Source organism: Nycticebus coucang, chromosome 16 (genome assembly GCF_027406575.1).
Source record: "Nycticebus coucang isolate mNycCou1 chromosome 16, mNycCou1.pri, whole genome shotgun sequence".
Classification (NCBI taxonomy): Eukaryota; Metazoa; Chordata; class Mammalia; order Primates; family Lorisidae; genus Nycticebus; species Nycticebus coucang.
The window spans coordinates 2686775-2701949 of NC_069795.1; the positions used below are offsets into that span (position 1 = coordinate 2686775).

General features: G+C 56.6%; 1 protein-coding gene across 1 annotated transcript in view; it reads right to left on the minus strand.

Moving 5' to 3' along the window:
- Window positions 1-15175, minus strand: part of PDXK (pyridoxal kinase) — a 24920-nt gene continuing 9745 nt past the window's right edge. The window contains exons 2-11 of the mRNA XM_053565776.1: window positions 13856-13910; window positions 9137-9241; window positions 8314-8397; window positions 7362-7408; window positions 5253-5338; window positions 4555-4600; window positions 3861-3972; window positions 2833-2969; window positions 629-695; window positions 1-324 (exon numbers count right to left, since the gene is read on the minus strand). Of these exons, the coding sequence (XP_053421751.1) occupies window positions 212-324; window positions 629-695; window positions 2833-2969; window positions 3861-3972; window positions 4555-4600; window positions 5253-5338; window positions 7362-7408; window positions 8314-8397; window positions 9137-9241; window positions 13856-13910 (852 nt within the window). The 3' untranslated portion in view covers window positions 1-211. The remainder of the gene's footprint in view (window positions 325-628; window positions 696-2832; window positions 2970-3860; window positions 3973-4554; window positions 4601-5252; window positions 5339-7361; window positions 7409-8313; window positions 8398-9136; window positions 9242-13855; window positions 13911-15175) is intronic.

The window sequence follows — 15175 nt, forward strand, 5'->3', positions numbered from 1 at the left end:
TTCAAATCACAAATTGCTGTGACTGCTTTGTTGTTTTTCACAAAGCGTGACTGGCACATTTTCACGATGAAGACCAGTTGATGCCGGACACTCACGAATGAAAAAAATATCAAGTTTCGGTCATAGCTCTAAGGCAGACGTTACATTTGTTCACATGGACAAAAATGGAGACATCGACACTTTGTGCATTTCGGGTGTGTGTGCTGGACCCTCACAGCACCGTGGCCTGGATGACGAGCTCTGGGTCCTCGATGTCCTTTTTGCTCTGGACCATCCTCAGCTCCAGCTGGGCCGAGCTGGGCTTCAGTCCTTCCCCGGCCTGGGCTGCAGAACAAGCCACAGATTACTGAGAAGGCAGGCCCAGGAGTCACTGAGCTCCCTCACCTCCCAGAGCCCCCATTTCCCAACTGCTTCCCCAGTGCCCATTTCAGAAGCAGACACTCCTGCCCTCAGTCCCACAGGCCAAGGCCGGCCTGAGTCACACCTCCCAGCTCACAGGAGAAACCTGTCACCCCCACTCCCTCCCCGGGATAGGCAAGTGACGTCTCTTCTCTCCTGGCTGCTGCTGGGGCACACGGAGCAGCTCTCTGTGGGCGGTCAGGGCACGGGCAGCCCCTGCTTATGGTACCTTTTGCACACCGAATGGTCCTCTGTAGAACATGGTGCATGGCTGACAGGGTCTTCTCACAGGCCATCTACAGGGAGACACTCTGTGACCCACAGGGGCTCCCAGTGTGTGCATTGCTGCTGGGAGGGGACTTCTGGGGCACACACAGACTGTCCCATCCTCTGAACCACCAGGAAGTCACCTCTGCCAGCTCGCCTGGTCCAAATCCTGCAAAGCTGACTGTGCACACACACCATGGATCCCTGGGACAGCCCACCACTGAGCCCATGGGACAGCCTGCCATCGAGCCCCTGGGATAACCCACCATGGAGCCCCAGGACAGCCTGACATGGAGCCCTCAAGAGTGCTAAGCAGTGCCTAAGTGTTAAAATAGCCCCCTCAACTCTTGCAAGGTGACAGCTCATGACCTTTGCTGCCTGGAGGTAGCAGGTGCTAATGAGAGCTCCTGGAATTAATTATACAGAACCTACAGGGAAAGAGCTCCTGCCCAAAATTCAGCCAAAGTCATCACTGGAAGCATCTCAAAGTCAAGGGCTTGGCGGGGGACGGGGAGGGGATTGGGGGCTCAGCAGTGCTGGGGGAGCACCAGAACTCTCTGCCAACTCTTAACACCAGGCTGGCAAAATCAAAGACATTATCATGGGCACATTGGCACCAAGGCCTGCTCAGGGCACCAGCTGGCAAGTTTCTGCTGCCCTGCACCCAATAAACCCCCCAAGGCTCCAACTATAGAGGGATGGCCTGACACACCCCCAACCCATGAGGGGCCAGGTAGGGGTGAGGCTGTGAAGGGACCATACAAGCCTGTGGTGAGCTTGGGGTTGGCTGTGAGCTTGTCCCACGGGAGGGGAAGGGCAGCAGTCCATACTGACCGTTTTTTTCTTTTTTTTTTTTGAGACAGAATCTCACCTTATCACCCTTGGTAGAGTGCCGTGGCATCACAGCTCATAGCAACCTCAAACTCTTGGGCTCCAGCAATCCTCTTGCCTCAGTTTTTTTTTTTTTTTTTTCATGTTTAGTGGAGATGGGGTCTCACTTTTGTTCAGGCTGGTCTCAAACTAGTGAGCTCAAGTGATCCACCCACCTTGGCCTCCCAGAGTGTCCATTTCACAAACCTGGAGAGGAGTCTCAGCCTGACTTGTTGGGGAGAGATCCACCTACCCCCAGGGAAATGCAGCCCCTCGAGGAGCCCAGAAAAGACAGCACTGGGGAGCTGACTCCAGACCTGATGCTCACAGTCTCCCTGCCCTGCGTGTGTTGCGGGGGAGTGCAGGTGTTCCCTCCCCCTGCCTGAGACCACTGTGCTGCACAGAGGGCACCACAGGAAGCAGGCTGGGGGAGCCCCAGGGCCAGCGATGGCACTGAGAGCAGACACACTGGTGGCCGACTGGTGGGGCCTTGCAGAAAAGTGATCTGATAAGGAGATCACAAGGTGACTTTTCTGCATACAGGGCAGGAGGTCAGAGGACCACGTGACACGTCTGTACAAGACTCTCAGTCCCTACTGAGCCTTCTGTTAACTATGTCGCACAGGAACAAGGCCTCGACACCCTCAGCCAATTCGCCAAATCAGCCCAGCAGTGCCAGGCAGGGCGCCACGTCTGTGTAAATCCAAGGAGCAGTGGGATGGGCCGGGGACCACCCGCAGGAAGGCGTTATCGCCATGCCTGGTGCCACCAGACATCTGCAGCCCTGTACCTTGGCCTCCCCCTCCTGATCCCCAAAGGCCACGTCCTCAGGTCCTCAAGTTGCTGCAGCACTTACACATCAGGAAAGCACTGTCCTGTGCCGCTTGCCTAGGGGTGGCTCCAAACCACCAGGGATCCTGGGCAGCCTCATCTGAGCTAGGGCGGGACCCAGTCGCCCCCAGTGCACACCCTGAATGTGTTCTCCCACCCAAGCCCCTGCTGCAGCACCCTGATTGCCCTGCTTCCCAAATGCAGGAGAGAGGGAGGGGACTTGATGGTGACTGGTCTGACCCCAGAGCCCATACCCTAGCCAGTGCTCAGGGCCAGGCCCTCTCAGCTCAGCCTGGTCCTTCTCCTCCCCTCTGGACCATCAGACCAGCTTCCCTAAGACACAGGAGCATCCAGGGGAGGGGAAAGCAGGAGCAGCTGTGGAAGGAGAGAGCAGGAGCAGCCGTGGGTGGGTGGGGAGAGCAGGAGCAGCCATGGGGAGGTGGAGAGAGCAGGCACGCTGCTGACCTTTAGATTGTTGGGGTGTTTGTGTGTCCACGCCAGGAGCATGGCGGCAAAGAGGTCCCCGGTGCCCACAAAGACAGCGTCCACTTTGCGAATGTCCATCTGGATGCGTTCAGTCACTGTGGAGCCGTCAGGTCTCCCTGGGGGAGAAGATGGGCAAGGCCGCTAGGACCCACACCTGCATAGCCAGGCGAGGTTGGCCTCTGTGTCTGCTCCTTCCCAGTGGGCCAGCAGGGAGGGATCCTGGTCAGGGGCCCCATGGCTCAGCACGTGCATGGTGCTCCCTCCTACCCCACCCCAAGAGAGAAAGTGACAAACTGGAACCTCAGAAGGCCATGTGGTCAGCATGGCCCAGGGAACACCAAGCAGCTCCCAGAGAGAGCAACAAGGATGTGTGGAGCCAGGAACTGCCCGGACACACTGAAGTGCGTGTGTGCGTGTGTGCTCACACGCATGGCAGTGTGTGCAAGGCCCCTGTGCCCATAGGGAGAGGGCAACAAAGAGGCCACACACAGGACTGCTCTCTGGGGCCCAGGGTGTGAACACAAGTCAGTCACTCTCTTGGCATGTGACCCTGCTCTTCTGTTATACTGTTAAGAGATTAACCCAGATGGTATTTATTCCCTTGAACAGTCAGCATGGCCTAGCAGATGCGCCCTCCAGCGAGGTCAGGGACCTGCTCCTGGCTCCGAGAGACACCTGTGCATGCCCCTGCCAGGCACACTGATTCCAGCACGGCCCCTTGTTACTGTGTAGTTCAGGGCATCTCATCTGAACCCCCAGAGACTGTAAGTGGTACTGGCTGGCTGGGGGGACACAGGGTGATCTGACAACACTCCCAGGGCCCCCGATGTCACAGAAGCTTTCCCGATCCTGTGTTCAGTGTGGTTGGTCTCACAGCTAAAGGGAGCTTTGGGAATTCCTGACTGAGGTGTAACTTTAGTTCTGTTGATCCCAAACATTCTTAAAGTGTCAAAGGACATCTGAACAGGCAGGACCAGAGGAGCCACACGTGGGCAGTGGGCACTTACTCCTCCGCTGGCTGCCCAGCGCCATCAGGTAGTCGCTGCCCCGAGAGGAGGGCAGGTCAGAGCTGGTGATGACCACGGTGTTGGGGCCCATGGAGTGCAGCACGTCCATCACCTGCAGTGCACAGGGGCACATCAGCCTGCTCACCCACACCAGGAGCAGAGACAGAGCTTCCAGAGAGCAGGGAGCTACTCTGCCAGCCACTGTCCCCCTGCATCCTGAGCCCACACCACCAGACACAGCCAGCACAAGCTTCTGACACTCTCATGTGGGGCTTGGCCTAAGGAGTCAGGTTCGGAGAGGCTGAAAACCATGGCCATGCCTGCCAATAGCTGAGAAGAAAGCCCCTGGGTCCCAGCCCTTTTGGGCTCACCCTGAGCATCTGGGAGAAGCCCTGGAAGGGCTTGAGTGCTGACCTGGGGTCATGAGGCATCTTCCCACCTGTAGGGATTGGGCAGGTAAGTGGACGGTCACGGGCCTGTAGCCAGGAGGACCTGGCCTCTCAGGCAGAGGCGCCCTTTGCTCCAGGGCTGAGTGCAGGGGAAAGATGAGTCCCTGTCACCCCGCCACGTATACCCCTCACACACCACATTTATGAGCACACCCACACCAAGGGTGTGCCACCACCCACTGCCGGTGTCCAGGGTAGAACCAGGACCCTTCTCGTCCCACCCAGGCCCCAGAAGGCACCCTTACCGCCAATGCTTCTTCCTGGCTGCGGATCTTCCGGCCACTCAGTAACCTGGAAGACAGGCAGGGACGAGGTGATCCCCTCTGGTTGTGTGTGACACTCCCAAAGCCATGGTGGCTTTGCTCCCCTCTTCCCACAGGGAACCACTTGGTGTCTGTGGGCAATGTCAGGCCACCATGGGCATCATGGACCACCACAGGCTACTGGAACTTGTGGGTGGGATGCTGGTGGATCAGCTCACCCCTTGGCATCTGATTCTCCACGTAAGTGGGCTCACACACCCAAAGAAAGGCCTCTTGAAAGGGGCATTGGGCACATAGGCCCCAAACAATCCTGACCTTGTGGAGAGGCCTGGGCAGCTGCTCTCTGAGACATGTCCGGCTGGGTGAGCCCTCAGCTCCTCAGGGCACCTCTTCCCCTTTGCTTCCCCAAAGGGCTCTGCCACTCAGGAAACTGCTGAGGGCAGCAGAGCCGTCCACACCACCTGCTGCTCCCACTCCAGCAAGGCTTGGGCCCCAGGGGCTCAGGTGTGCAGGGCTTCCCCAGCTCAGGGACACTCCACCCCACTTCACTCATGCCAGACCAGGGCTTGGCCCTGGTGGCCTAAACAGGCAGCCCCAGGGCAGACATGGAGACCTTCTGGGATGTTCTATGCAGCTCCCCCTAAGGGATCTGACAGCTTTAGCCTCCTAAAATTACTTACTCGGCCTCAAACTGGTTGGGGGTTATAATGTCTGCAACCGGCACAACCTTTTCTCTGTAGACTGGAAGGAGGTCCTCCGGGACGTACTGAGAACAGAGGAGACGAGAATAGCAGTGGCCGGAACTCAGGGACATAAGCCAGGGAGCATGCTGAACAGGTCTCTACACCCAGCCCAGGGCTGGGGACTCTGCCCAGCTGTGGAGCTGAGACACGGGCACCACATGGGCCACAGCCGGGAACTCGGGGGCCCTGAGGGCTCCCACATGGAGGGCTCAGTGTGAGCAGAGGGTCTGGGAGGTGAGGGTGAAGGTCTCGGGCTGTGAACTCAATGTCAGAAGGACCAGAGGAGCACAGAAGGAGGAGGGAGGGAGAGCCAGAAAGACCGGCGGGGAGGTAGGAAGAGTGGCCCCAACCACTGTGGAGGGCAGATGCTGGTGACGGCTGGTGCATGTCTGGACCCGGAGCCTAACTCACCTGTTCTTCATGGCTATAGGTCAATGCACACTTGATCTACTCATCTTTTACCTTAAGTTGTCTGACAAACAGTTCGAAACAATAGTTTATCTTTGGTTATGAGATTTCTTTACAAAGGGCCTGAAGCCCCAGGGCATGGTGAGGACCCACAATAATTGTTTGCTCTCTGGCACTGGCAGACCAGGCCTGACTTTTGAATCCTTCCCCCACTTGGCTCCAGGGAGCCTGGGGGCCTCCATGGATAGGAGAGGTCCCTACCGATACATGGTAGTGTCTGGCGCTAAGAGCACACAGGTGGTCACGTGTCAGCACTGAGGATGGACAAGGTGCAACCTGGACACCCCAATCCCTTGACTTCAATCCATCAGGTTATGACCACAACATCAAAGAAAGTGTCTCTAAAGCCTGACTTCGGGTAGGGAGGCCTCATGGAGAAGTTCAGACACAGGTTTACTGTTCACCTGAACCTAACACCATCTCTCATGTTTGGGCTGGGCTGGGCTCGCCAGGGAAAGCAATCTGAGATGGAGAGGACAGACCCATGGACAACCCGAACAGTGGCCTCAACTCTTGGTGATCCCAACACAAGCACCTGCTCTGGGCCAACTGAGCCCTACCACAGGGAACTAAGGGACAGCAAGAGGACTGCAAGATGGGAGTCCCATGGCAAAAGGCAGTGTGCAGGGAACCATCCAGAAAGCAAGCATGAGAGTGGACACAGGGACAGATGCTGAGCAAGCCGGCCTGCCACCTCTGGTTAAATGGCCTCAACTGTCACTCCGACCTCCATGCAGTGCAGACAGGCAGCCACCCTGGCCTGCTGCACTCCGGGAACTAACAGCGTGAGTAGATGGGCACATGGAACCACAAAGACAGTGCATACAGAAATGCTTTGGGTGTTCAGCTGCTGAGACTGAAACCCACAGGCAGGATAACCTCGGAGTTCCTTCCATTCTAAACCTCCAGGCCTCCGCGCTGGCCACCTGTCAGAGCCGGTCAGCTCTGGCTGCTCCCCTATTTTGTACAGCTCCTGAGCAATACAAAAAAAAGCCAAAGAAAGCTACAAAATGTCAAACAAACAAACAGTTTTGACACATGAAAATGACAGGGAATATAAACTTCAGTGTCTATAATGAGATTTTATTAGGGAACAGCCAGGCCTGTCACCACAGAGACAGATGACCCACAAGACCTAAAAGACCTGGCTCTTTTTTTTTTTTGAAAACAGAGTCTCGCTTTATCACCCTCAGTAGAGTGCCCTGGCGTCACAGCTCACAGCAACCTCCAGCTCTTGGGCTTAGGTGATTCTCTTGCCTCAGCCTTCTGAGTAGCTGGGACTACAGGCACCTGCTGCAACGCCTGGCTGTTTTTTGTTGCAGTTTGGCCAGGGCCAGGTTTGAACCCACCACCCTCGGTATATGGGGCCGGCGCCCTACTCACTGAGCCACAGGCACCACCCCAAACCTGGCTCTTTATAGGAAATGTCTCCTTCCTGATGAGAGCTGCACCTATACCCCTAGCTGTGGAGTCTCACTGAGTCGAACACTTGGAGGGGTAGGCCCCTCTTCCCGATTTCTGCAACAGAAATAGCTGTACTCGCCACAGCTCTGAAATCACATGCACGAGGTGACTCACCATGGAGCCTTCACCGTTCCACTTGTCACCCATGACTGGATCACACACTGCAGAGGCAGAAGGGCACTTCATCAGCAAAAGCTGCAGCTGATGAGTAACAAACCATCAATGTTTTTAATTTTTTTCTAATGTGGTAAAAGATATATAACATAAGCTTTGCCATTTTAACCACTTTTAGGTGCACAGTGCAGGGGCATTACACATGTCCACAGTGCTGTTCAACCATCTCCCGGATCTTGTCATCACCTCAAACTGAAACTTGTCCCCATTAAACTCTAACTCCCCTGTCCTAGCCCCCAGCAACCTCTAGACTAGTTTCTCTCTCTACAGATTTGCCTGTTCCAGATAATCTGTGAATAGAATCGTATAATATTTGTCATTTCGTGTCCAGCTTCCTTCACTGAGCACAAGGTCCTCCAGGTCCGTCCATGTCATGTGTCAGAATTTCCTTTCTTTTTTTACCCCTCATCCATCGATGGCCACGTGGGCCGTTTCCACTTTCAGCTATTGTAAGAAACGCTGCAAATGGGAGTGTGCAAGCATGTGTTCAAGTCTCTGTGCTCGGTCACCTCAGACAAGCACCTGGCACGGAGCTGTTGGGTCCCGTGGCAGCTGCTACATTTAAATGCTGGGGAGCCAGCAGCCCATTTCCCATGGTGGATGCACCCTTTTCTATTCCAATTTCCCCACATCACTGCCAACACTTGTCACCATCCATATTTTTGGCTATGGCCACCCCAGCTGGTATGAAGGGATACCTCAACATTTTATTTTTAAACTTTGTGTACTTAATTAGGGTACCACCGGAAGCCTGGGGAAGGGCACGGCTTCCCATTTTTATTCTTCACGTCACCCAAGTGAGACCAGCAGCCCCTTCCCTCCTCTTGGCCTCAGGGGCATCAAATCCAGGCTTCCCCCAGGGCCAAGAGGCCCAACCCGGGCCCACACTCACCATACACGAGCCTGGGGTTTTGCTGCTTCAGCTCTCGCACGATGTCCACCACCATGGCCAGGAATGACTTGTCCCTCGTGTAACCTGGGGGCAGGAAACCAGGTTACTCTCAGGAAACGGGACACACATGTAAGCCCGCGGTGGTAACAGGAACAATGAGCAGCAGCAGATGGCTGATGTGTGGAGCACGGAGGAGCGGAGGACCTGAGTCTGCAGTCATGGGGCGGCAGCCCAGTATGTCTCAAAGAAACGCTAAGTTTTAATGGAATGGACCCATGAGTGATAGGTGCATGAGTAACTGTTTCCTTTTTCTACATTTTCCATTTTCTTTTCTTTCTTTTTTTTTAGTAGAGATGAGGGTCTCAATATTATCCAGGCTGGTCTTAAACTCCCAGCCTCAGGTGATCCTCCTGTCTTGGCCTCCCAAAGTGCTGGGGTTATAGCTGTGAGCCACCACACCCAGCCTATTTCCCATTTTCAGTAATTAACATATACCACTTTGAGCCAGGTGTAAAAATATAAATTGTTGGAATTTTTTAACCACAAAGTTGACAAAGGATACCAATGCACTAGTGTGTCACCTGCAGAAGCGTTTCACCTGGGACCCCTCCTCCCTCAGGCAGCATTGCCAACACCCTACCTGGGCCCTACCCCAGGCACCAGACCCCTAATGTGGCCTCAGAAGTGGTAACCTGGCACAGCCAGGGCAGTGATCAGCCCAGCAGATGACAGCATGGCCAAGGGTCCCTAGGACATGCCAAATCCCTCCTGAAGGAAGCAGGTGCCAGGGATGAGCCTGCAGTCCCCACCAGCCCGGCCTCACCTGTGAGCACGTAGTCATACTTGTTCACGCTGTTCAGCCTCAGACCTTCGTACAGCTCGTGGAGCTCATCAGCTTTCAGCACCTGCCCCTTCCAGTGTGCATAGCCTGAAGGCAGAGCAGACCATGCTGCGTGTGGGAGCTGTGAGCCGGGACGGCCCATCTCGTCCCTGACTAAACTCTCCCCAGGACACCAATGGGCTCCCCTGAGCACGGCACCACGGCAGGTCCCCACTACCCACCCACAGGTACCTCTAAGCCCCTGAAAGGATACCCCCTTGCCCACTGCCAGGGGCCCTATCACTGTCACCAGCAGTTCCCTGCCTTCTGCTGACCATTCCTGCCAGAATGAACCCAGCAACAAGTGCGCCACTGCCCAGGCCTGCCAATGCTGAGGGACCTGGGTCCTCTTTACTGACGGCATGTGGGCAGGAAGTGCCCAGCACACAGCTGTATCGCTTCCCACACCCTTTGCAGGAGTGTCTGCGCACACCCCATCACGGCCTCTGCTGCGTGAGTTTCCTGCTGTCCAGGCCAAGCTGCGGGTCACCTTCTCCCCAACACCGCTCTCCCAGGTCACTCAGTCACCAGGAAAGCACATCTCACATCAGATCCTGAGCAAGAGGGCACTGTCAGTAAGGCACAGGCCCCCACTGGGCACACCCCCAGCCTTGGCCCCCTGGTAACCAGGGTGAGGGTCCATACCAAACAGGCAGACACGTCAGCTTCCTCCTCCTGCGAGAGGGCCCCTGACCACACTCTCACGCCTAGTGCTAACAGGAGAGCAGGGTGGCTGCAGATCCCCCACATTTCACCCATGAAGAACGCCTTCATCAAGGACCTCCTGGCCCCTCACTCACGAATGCCCTCCTTGGCGCACGGCACAACCCTCTGGACTACTATCCCCAGAACAACATAGTCCAAGCACCAGGCGCCAGGGTAGGTCATGGCAGTCTAGGACACAATACCTTGGCCTGCTGATTCCCTGAGCACTTTGGCTGGGTGAGGCTCCACAGCTCCTGTCCCCAGGGACAGGTGTGCCCATAGGTTAGCTCCCTCTGGGAAGGACCCTTTGGCTTTACCTTCAGCAAATGCCCCAAACTCCTGTTTGGTGCCCAAACTTCTGTCAGAAGCAAGGCTAGATGGGGCTCCTGGGGGCAATGGAGGGGCACAGGTCCACCCAGGTCCACAAGGACACCTGCCTGAGGGTTCCTCTGTCTCAGGTTAGTAGCACCCTGGGGCAGGGAGGATCAGGCCCAGGGCTGCTGGGGGGAGCTGGTGACTGCTGGTCACCCTGCCCTGGGTGGTTCCTGCTCCAGGAAGGCCTGGGGCGGCCCCAGCCCTCAAACATGCAGGCAAGAGGCAGGGTCAGGAACCCTCTGTCCTGCCCTGTGGCTTTCTGGACGTCCTCCTGGCCAGGCCACCAGCCATTCCAGAACAGGCCCGGCTAGTGGCCTCTTCCCTAGTCACATTCCAAGGCACTGGGTGCTGATGCCACATGAATCTAGGGGGTCACAATTCAGCCCCTAAGTCTCAGGCCCCCCAGCTTCGTCACTAAATAGGGGGCTTGGTCCCACATCCCCTGGCCCTGCCTCCAAGACTCGATATAGCCCCAGAGCCCATGAGAACCTTCTGGAACAGGGAAGAGGGACACTTGGATCCTCTGTCCAACTTATTCAATTTACAGATGTAAAAACAGAGGCCAAGTGAACGGCTCCCCCAGCAGTCCCAGGGACCTACTGCCCCCATCACACCCCAGCCCACCAGGGAGTCCAGGCCAGGTCTGGCCACTCATGAGTGTCCCTCACTAGATATCTGTCCCCAGCCCCTGCAGACGCTGAGGCTCCCTGTGTCCACACCAGCCATCCCTCCACCATGAGGACCATTGAGCCCAGCAGATGGCCACCTGCTCCCCCATGCCACATTTCAGGGGCCACATCCAGCTGCCTTCCTGATGCCTTTAGGGCCTGGAATCTGGGGCTGGAAATCCCCAGAAATCCCCAGAAATCCCAAGGGAGCCACTGAAGCACATGGGCTCTCTCAGCCCAGCTGCTCTGCGGGTGGGGGTGGCTCGACAAGTGTGGCATGGCCAGTGGGAATGGGGAGTGCAGGCGCCAGGACAGCAGCCGGGGAGAGGGGTTCCTCACAAGGCTCCCTCTGCCGGCACCTGGAGACCTGGGTGTCTCCATGCACCCAGTCTGATCCAGGCAGAGCACTCGCTGCCCCTCTGGGAGCCTGAAATTCCAGCACAGCTATGCAGGAGGCCACGTGACCAGCCCCAAGAAGCACCTGTGGAAATGAGTCTCTGATGAGCTCCCTGGGGTTACCACCACCCTCCTGTCATCACAGGCCCTTGCTGTGGGATTAGAACCCCTCCAACTCCTAGATGTGTCCTGGAGAGAAGCGAAAACCTGTCTCCAGAAGAACATGTTTGGAAATTCTGAATTGGAAAAAAAAAAAAAAAAAAGAATGTGTAGCTAGATGCTGGCAGCAAGGCCTAGAACAGCCAGAAAGAGGACACAGCACAGATGCCCTGGGGCCACTGTGGGCCAGGGTATGTGCGTGTGGTTGAACTTGAATGTCAGTCTCCTGTGGCATGAGCCACGTCCTGGGTGGAACCTGAGTGGCAGAAGGAACATGCCACAGGGCCTCCCTAGGCAGCCTGAGACCCACAGCCCAGGACCAGGGCGCAGAGGAGAACCGAGTGACCTACATGTCATGTGGGTGGCGAGTCCTTCTTGCCCTGAAATAGCCCTAAACAATCGCATCCTGGGGGTGAGTACAGTGCCTGACAAAGCGCCTCTAGCTCTCCAGTAAAGAATCAAATCCTTCCTGGTGGGGAGCCCAGGACTCTGCCCTGACCCGTGTGGAGCCCAGACACTGCCACTGAGGGTGTGCTCTGCTCTTGGCCTGGGGGTGCGGAGGGGCCATGTGGGGGCTGCTGAGTCTGTGCAACGACCAGCTTCCGTGGCTCCCACACACTGCAGGAGCAGTTTTCAGACACAGCCTCACTCTGAGCAGCACAGGGAGGGCAGGAGTGAAGGAGAGGGGATGGGTGAAAGGGACCCAGAGGCTGCCTTGGGGGACCACCCCAGATGCCTGTGGATAACACCGCACGGACAGCTGACCCCACAACCCAGGTGCAGGGCACCCGGAACCAGCCACAGATGGCGCTGCCGAGGGTTCCGCACCCGGTGAGCCTGTCCAGCATCTGCAGGAGGCTACTGGGGGGCCCTCCCAAGACCACAAAGGTGGCCCCCTGGAAGGAGAGCCCTACTCCCTAATCTCACTCTGCACCTCAGGGCTCCCCAACTCCTGGGGTCTGGCCTCCATCCTCTCCCTCCTGGGACAAGCCAGATACTCGCTTCTGTCTTTGATGCCTCAGGGTGGTCAGCCCACCACCTACTGAGAAGCTTCCATGGGCACCCATAGGACAGTCAACCACACACAAGCCCCAGGGGCCTCCCTTCCCCTATCCTGGAGCCAGGTGTGGAGGGCGGCTGATCACAGGACCCCATAACCTAAAGAAATAAACTGAATCCTTCATTCAGTGCCCAACTCTGTGAGGCTCATTTACGTAAAAATAAATAAAGAGGGGGTAGGTGGTCAGGGCAGCCAGGAGGAACACGTGGGACTCAAGGAGGCTCCAGGAGGACCGAAGCTTCTTGGGACTTCTCCAAATTTCAGAGCACGGAGCACACACAGCAAGAAGAAAGGAGCTTTGGTGGGAACTGGAGACTTGTCATCGGAATCAGGCAAGTAATTCTTTCCTCTCAATTTATTATTTACAATAAACCTCCTCCCCAAGAAAAATCTCATCCAAGAGAATTACAGAGTCCCTCCTGAGAACCAGGGCCGAGGCGGAAGCCCCCTCAGATCCTGCTGGTGCTCTGCTAGGGGTGAAAGGGAGGGGATGGGTGAGTGCTTCCAAGACACTCTGGGTTCCTGGGGTTCCACCCGGAACTCCGTGTAATTTCAGCAGAGACGATGTGGGGGAGATTTCAAAGAACTAGCAGCATTGTTCTCCTGCCACTGAGGCAGTGTGGGGACCACAAAGCAGAGACTCCTTCAACCTCAGGCTGCCCGGGCATTGGGGTTGGGAGCACAGCACTCATTCCAGACAACTCAGGGGCTTCTGAGGGCAGCAATGCTTACCCCCATGAGCCACAGACACCCACAGGCCCTGGGATAGCGCTCAGCCCCCACAGACATGCACACAGCCCCCAGAGACATGGAACAGGACCCCACAGACAAGCACACAGGTCCCCAGACACACACGAAGGACCCTAGACACAATCGCAGGACCCCAGACACGCATGAAGGACCCCAGACATGCACGCAGGCCCCGTGGCTGCAGCTAATAGAAAAAACTGAGACCAGCAGAACTACCACATGGCACTGTCCTCATGGCCGAGGCATCACCTCGTGGATGGGGGTGGACAGGCACTCCCTATAGCGGACAATGGAAGTGACAGAGCTGTCTCCAAGCATCTTATGCAATTTACTGCTGAACTCTCCTCAGGCAGGTGCTAGGACTGACATCCAGTTTCACAGAGAAAGAAACGGATGCCCCCAGCAGTTCCCGCACCTACCCTGAGGTACACAGCCCCACAGCAGCCCATACTCTGTGACGAACACACCCAGACCCTGTACCTTGTGCTCTGTGGTGCCATAGGGAATGTCACCTTGGTTTTACGTGGACAGCTGAGGCCAGCACCTTACCTGTGTGGTTGGAAAACTGGACAGAGTTCACTGCGTCGATCTCAAACCCCAGCACCTGCAAGACGGAGAAGGTACAATAGAGGCCAGCCAGGTCTACAGTCCCGGCAACCCCAGCAACCCCCAGAGAAGGCCCAGTAGAGGCCAGCCAGGTCTGCGGTCCCAGCAACCCCCAGAGAAGGCCCAGTAGAGGCCAGCCAGGTCTGCGGTCCCAGCAACCCCCAGAGAAGGCCCAGTAGAGGCCAGCCAGGTCTGCGGTCCCAGCAACCCCCAGAGAAGGCCCAGTAGAGGTCAGGCAGGTCTGCGGTCCCAGCAACCCCCAGAGAAGGCCCAGTAGAGGCCAGCCAGGTCTGCGGTCCCAGCAACCCCCAGCGAAGGCCCAGTAGAGGTCAGCTAGGTCTGCGGTCCAGCAACCCCCAGAGAAGGCCCAGTAGAGGTCAGCTAGGTCTGCGGTCCAGCAACCCCCAGAGAAGACCCAGTAGAGGCAGCCAGGTCTGTGGTCCCAACAACCCCCAGAGAAGGCCCAGTTGAGGCAGCCAGGTCTGTGGTCCCAACAACCCCAGCAACCACCAGCAGCTGCCTAGAGGAGGAGTGCGACCCAAGGGGCTGGAGCGGGGTCCCCTAGGCATGGGCTGGGGTAGACAGTGTGGGGACCAGGAGGCTCTCCCACGTCTGGCTCAACATTTGCACTTTCGGGGTCACGTGTGTCTGGCAAGGGATACCAACCAGCCCTAAGGATTGGGACATGGAGGCCACTGCCCAGCCTGCTGGCACTCAATAAAGAAGCACTTCATAGATCATTCCGGAAATCTCACCAAAGAAAAGTACACAATGAAACTAGCACAGCATGTCTGTCCAGACACTGAACAATGGCTAGGAGGCCATCTTTGCTGTGGGCTTCCGGCCCCCAAGCTGAGGGAAAGGGACAGGGCCATCCTTCCCACTTCACCCTGCTTGAGAGCTCAGAGGAGGGGAGCAGAGCAGAGGGAGGGGAACCAAGGGGAGTGGGGCTGCACTCCAGGGCAGTGGCCAGGTGTCCTCGGCTTGTTCTGTTTTCTCTCTCTACCTGAACAACCAACCACTTCTCAACTTAATATTCAAACAAGGCAGTGTCTCAGTGCCAGCAGGTGGGGGAGCAGCTGCCTCTGGAGAGGGCTGTCTTCAGGTGGGGTTCGCCGTGTGCTCACTCACTGAGCTGTACACTTATGGTCTATGTTCCCAGGGTCTTCCTGGGCGAGCACTATTAAGCCAGTATTGTCACTAAAATAATGAAACAGAAATTAGCAGTCTTTCTAAATTCACTTGCCTCTGTGGCCACCCATT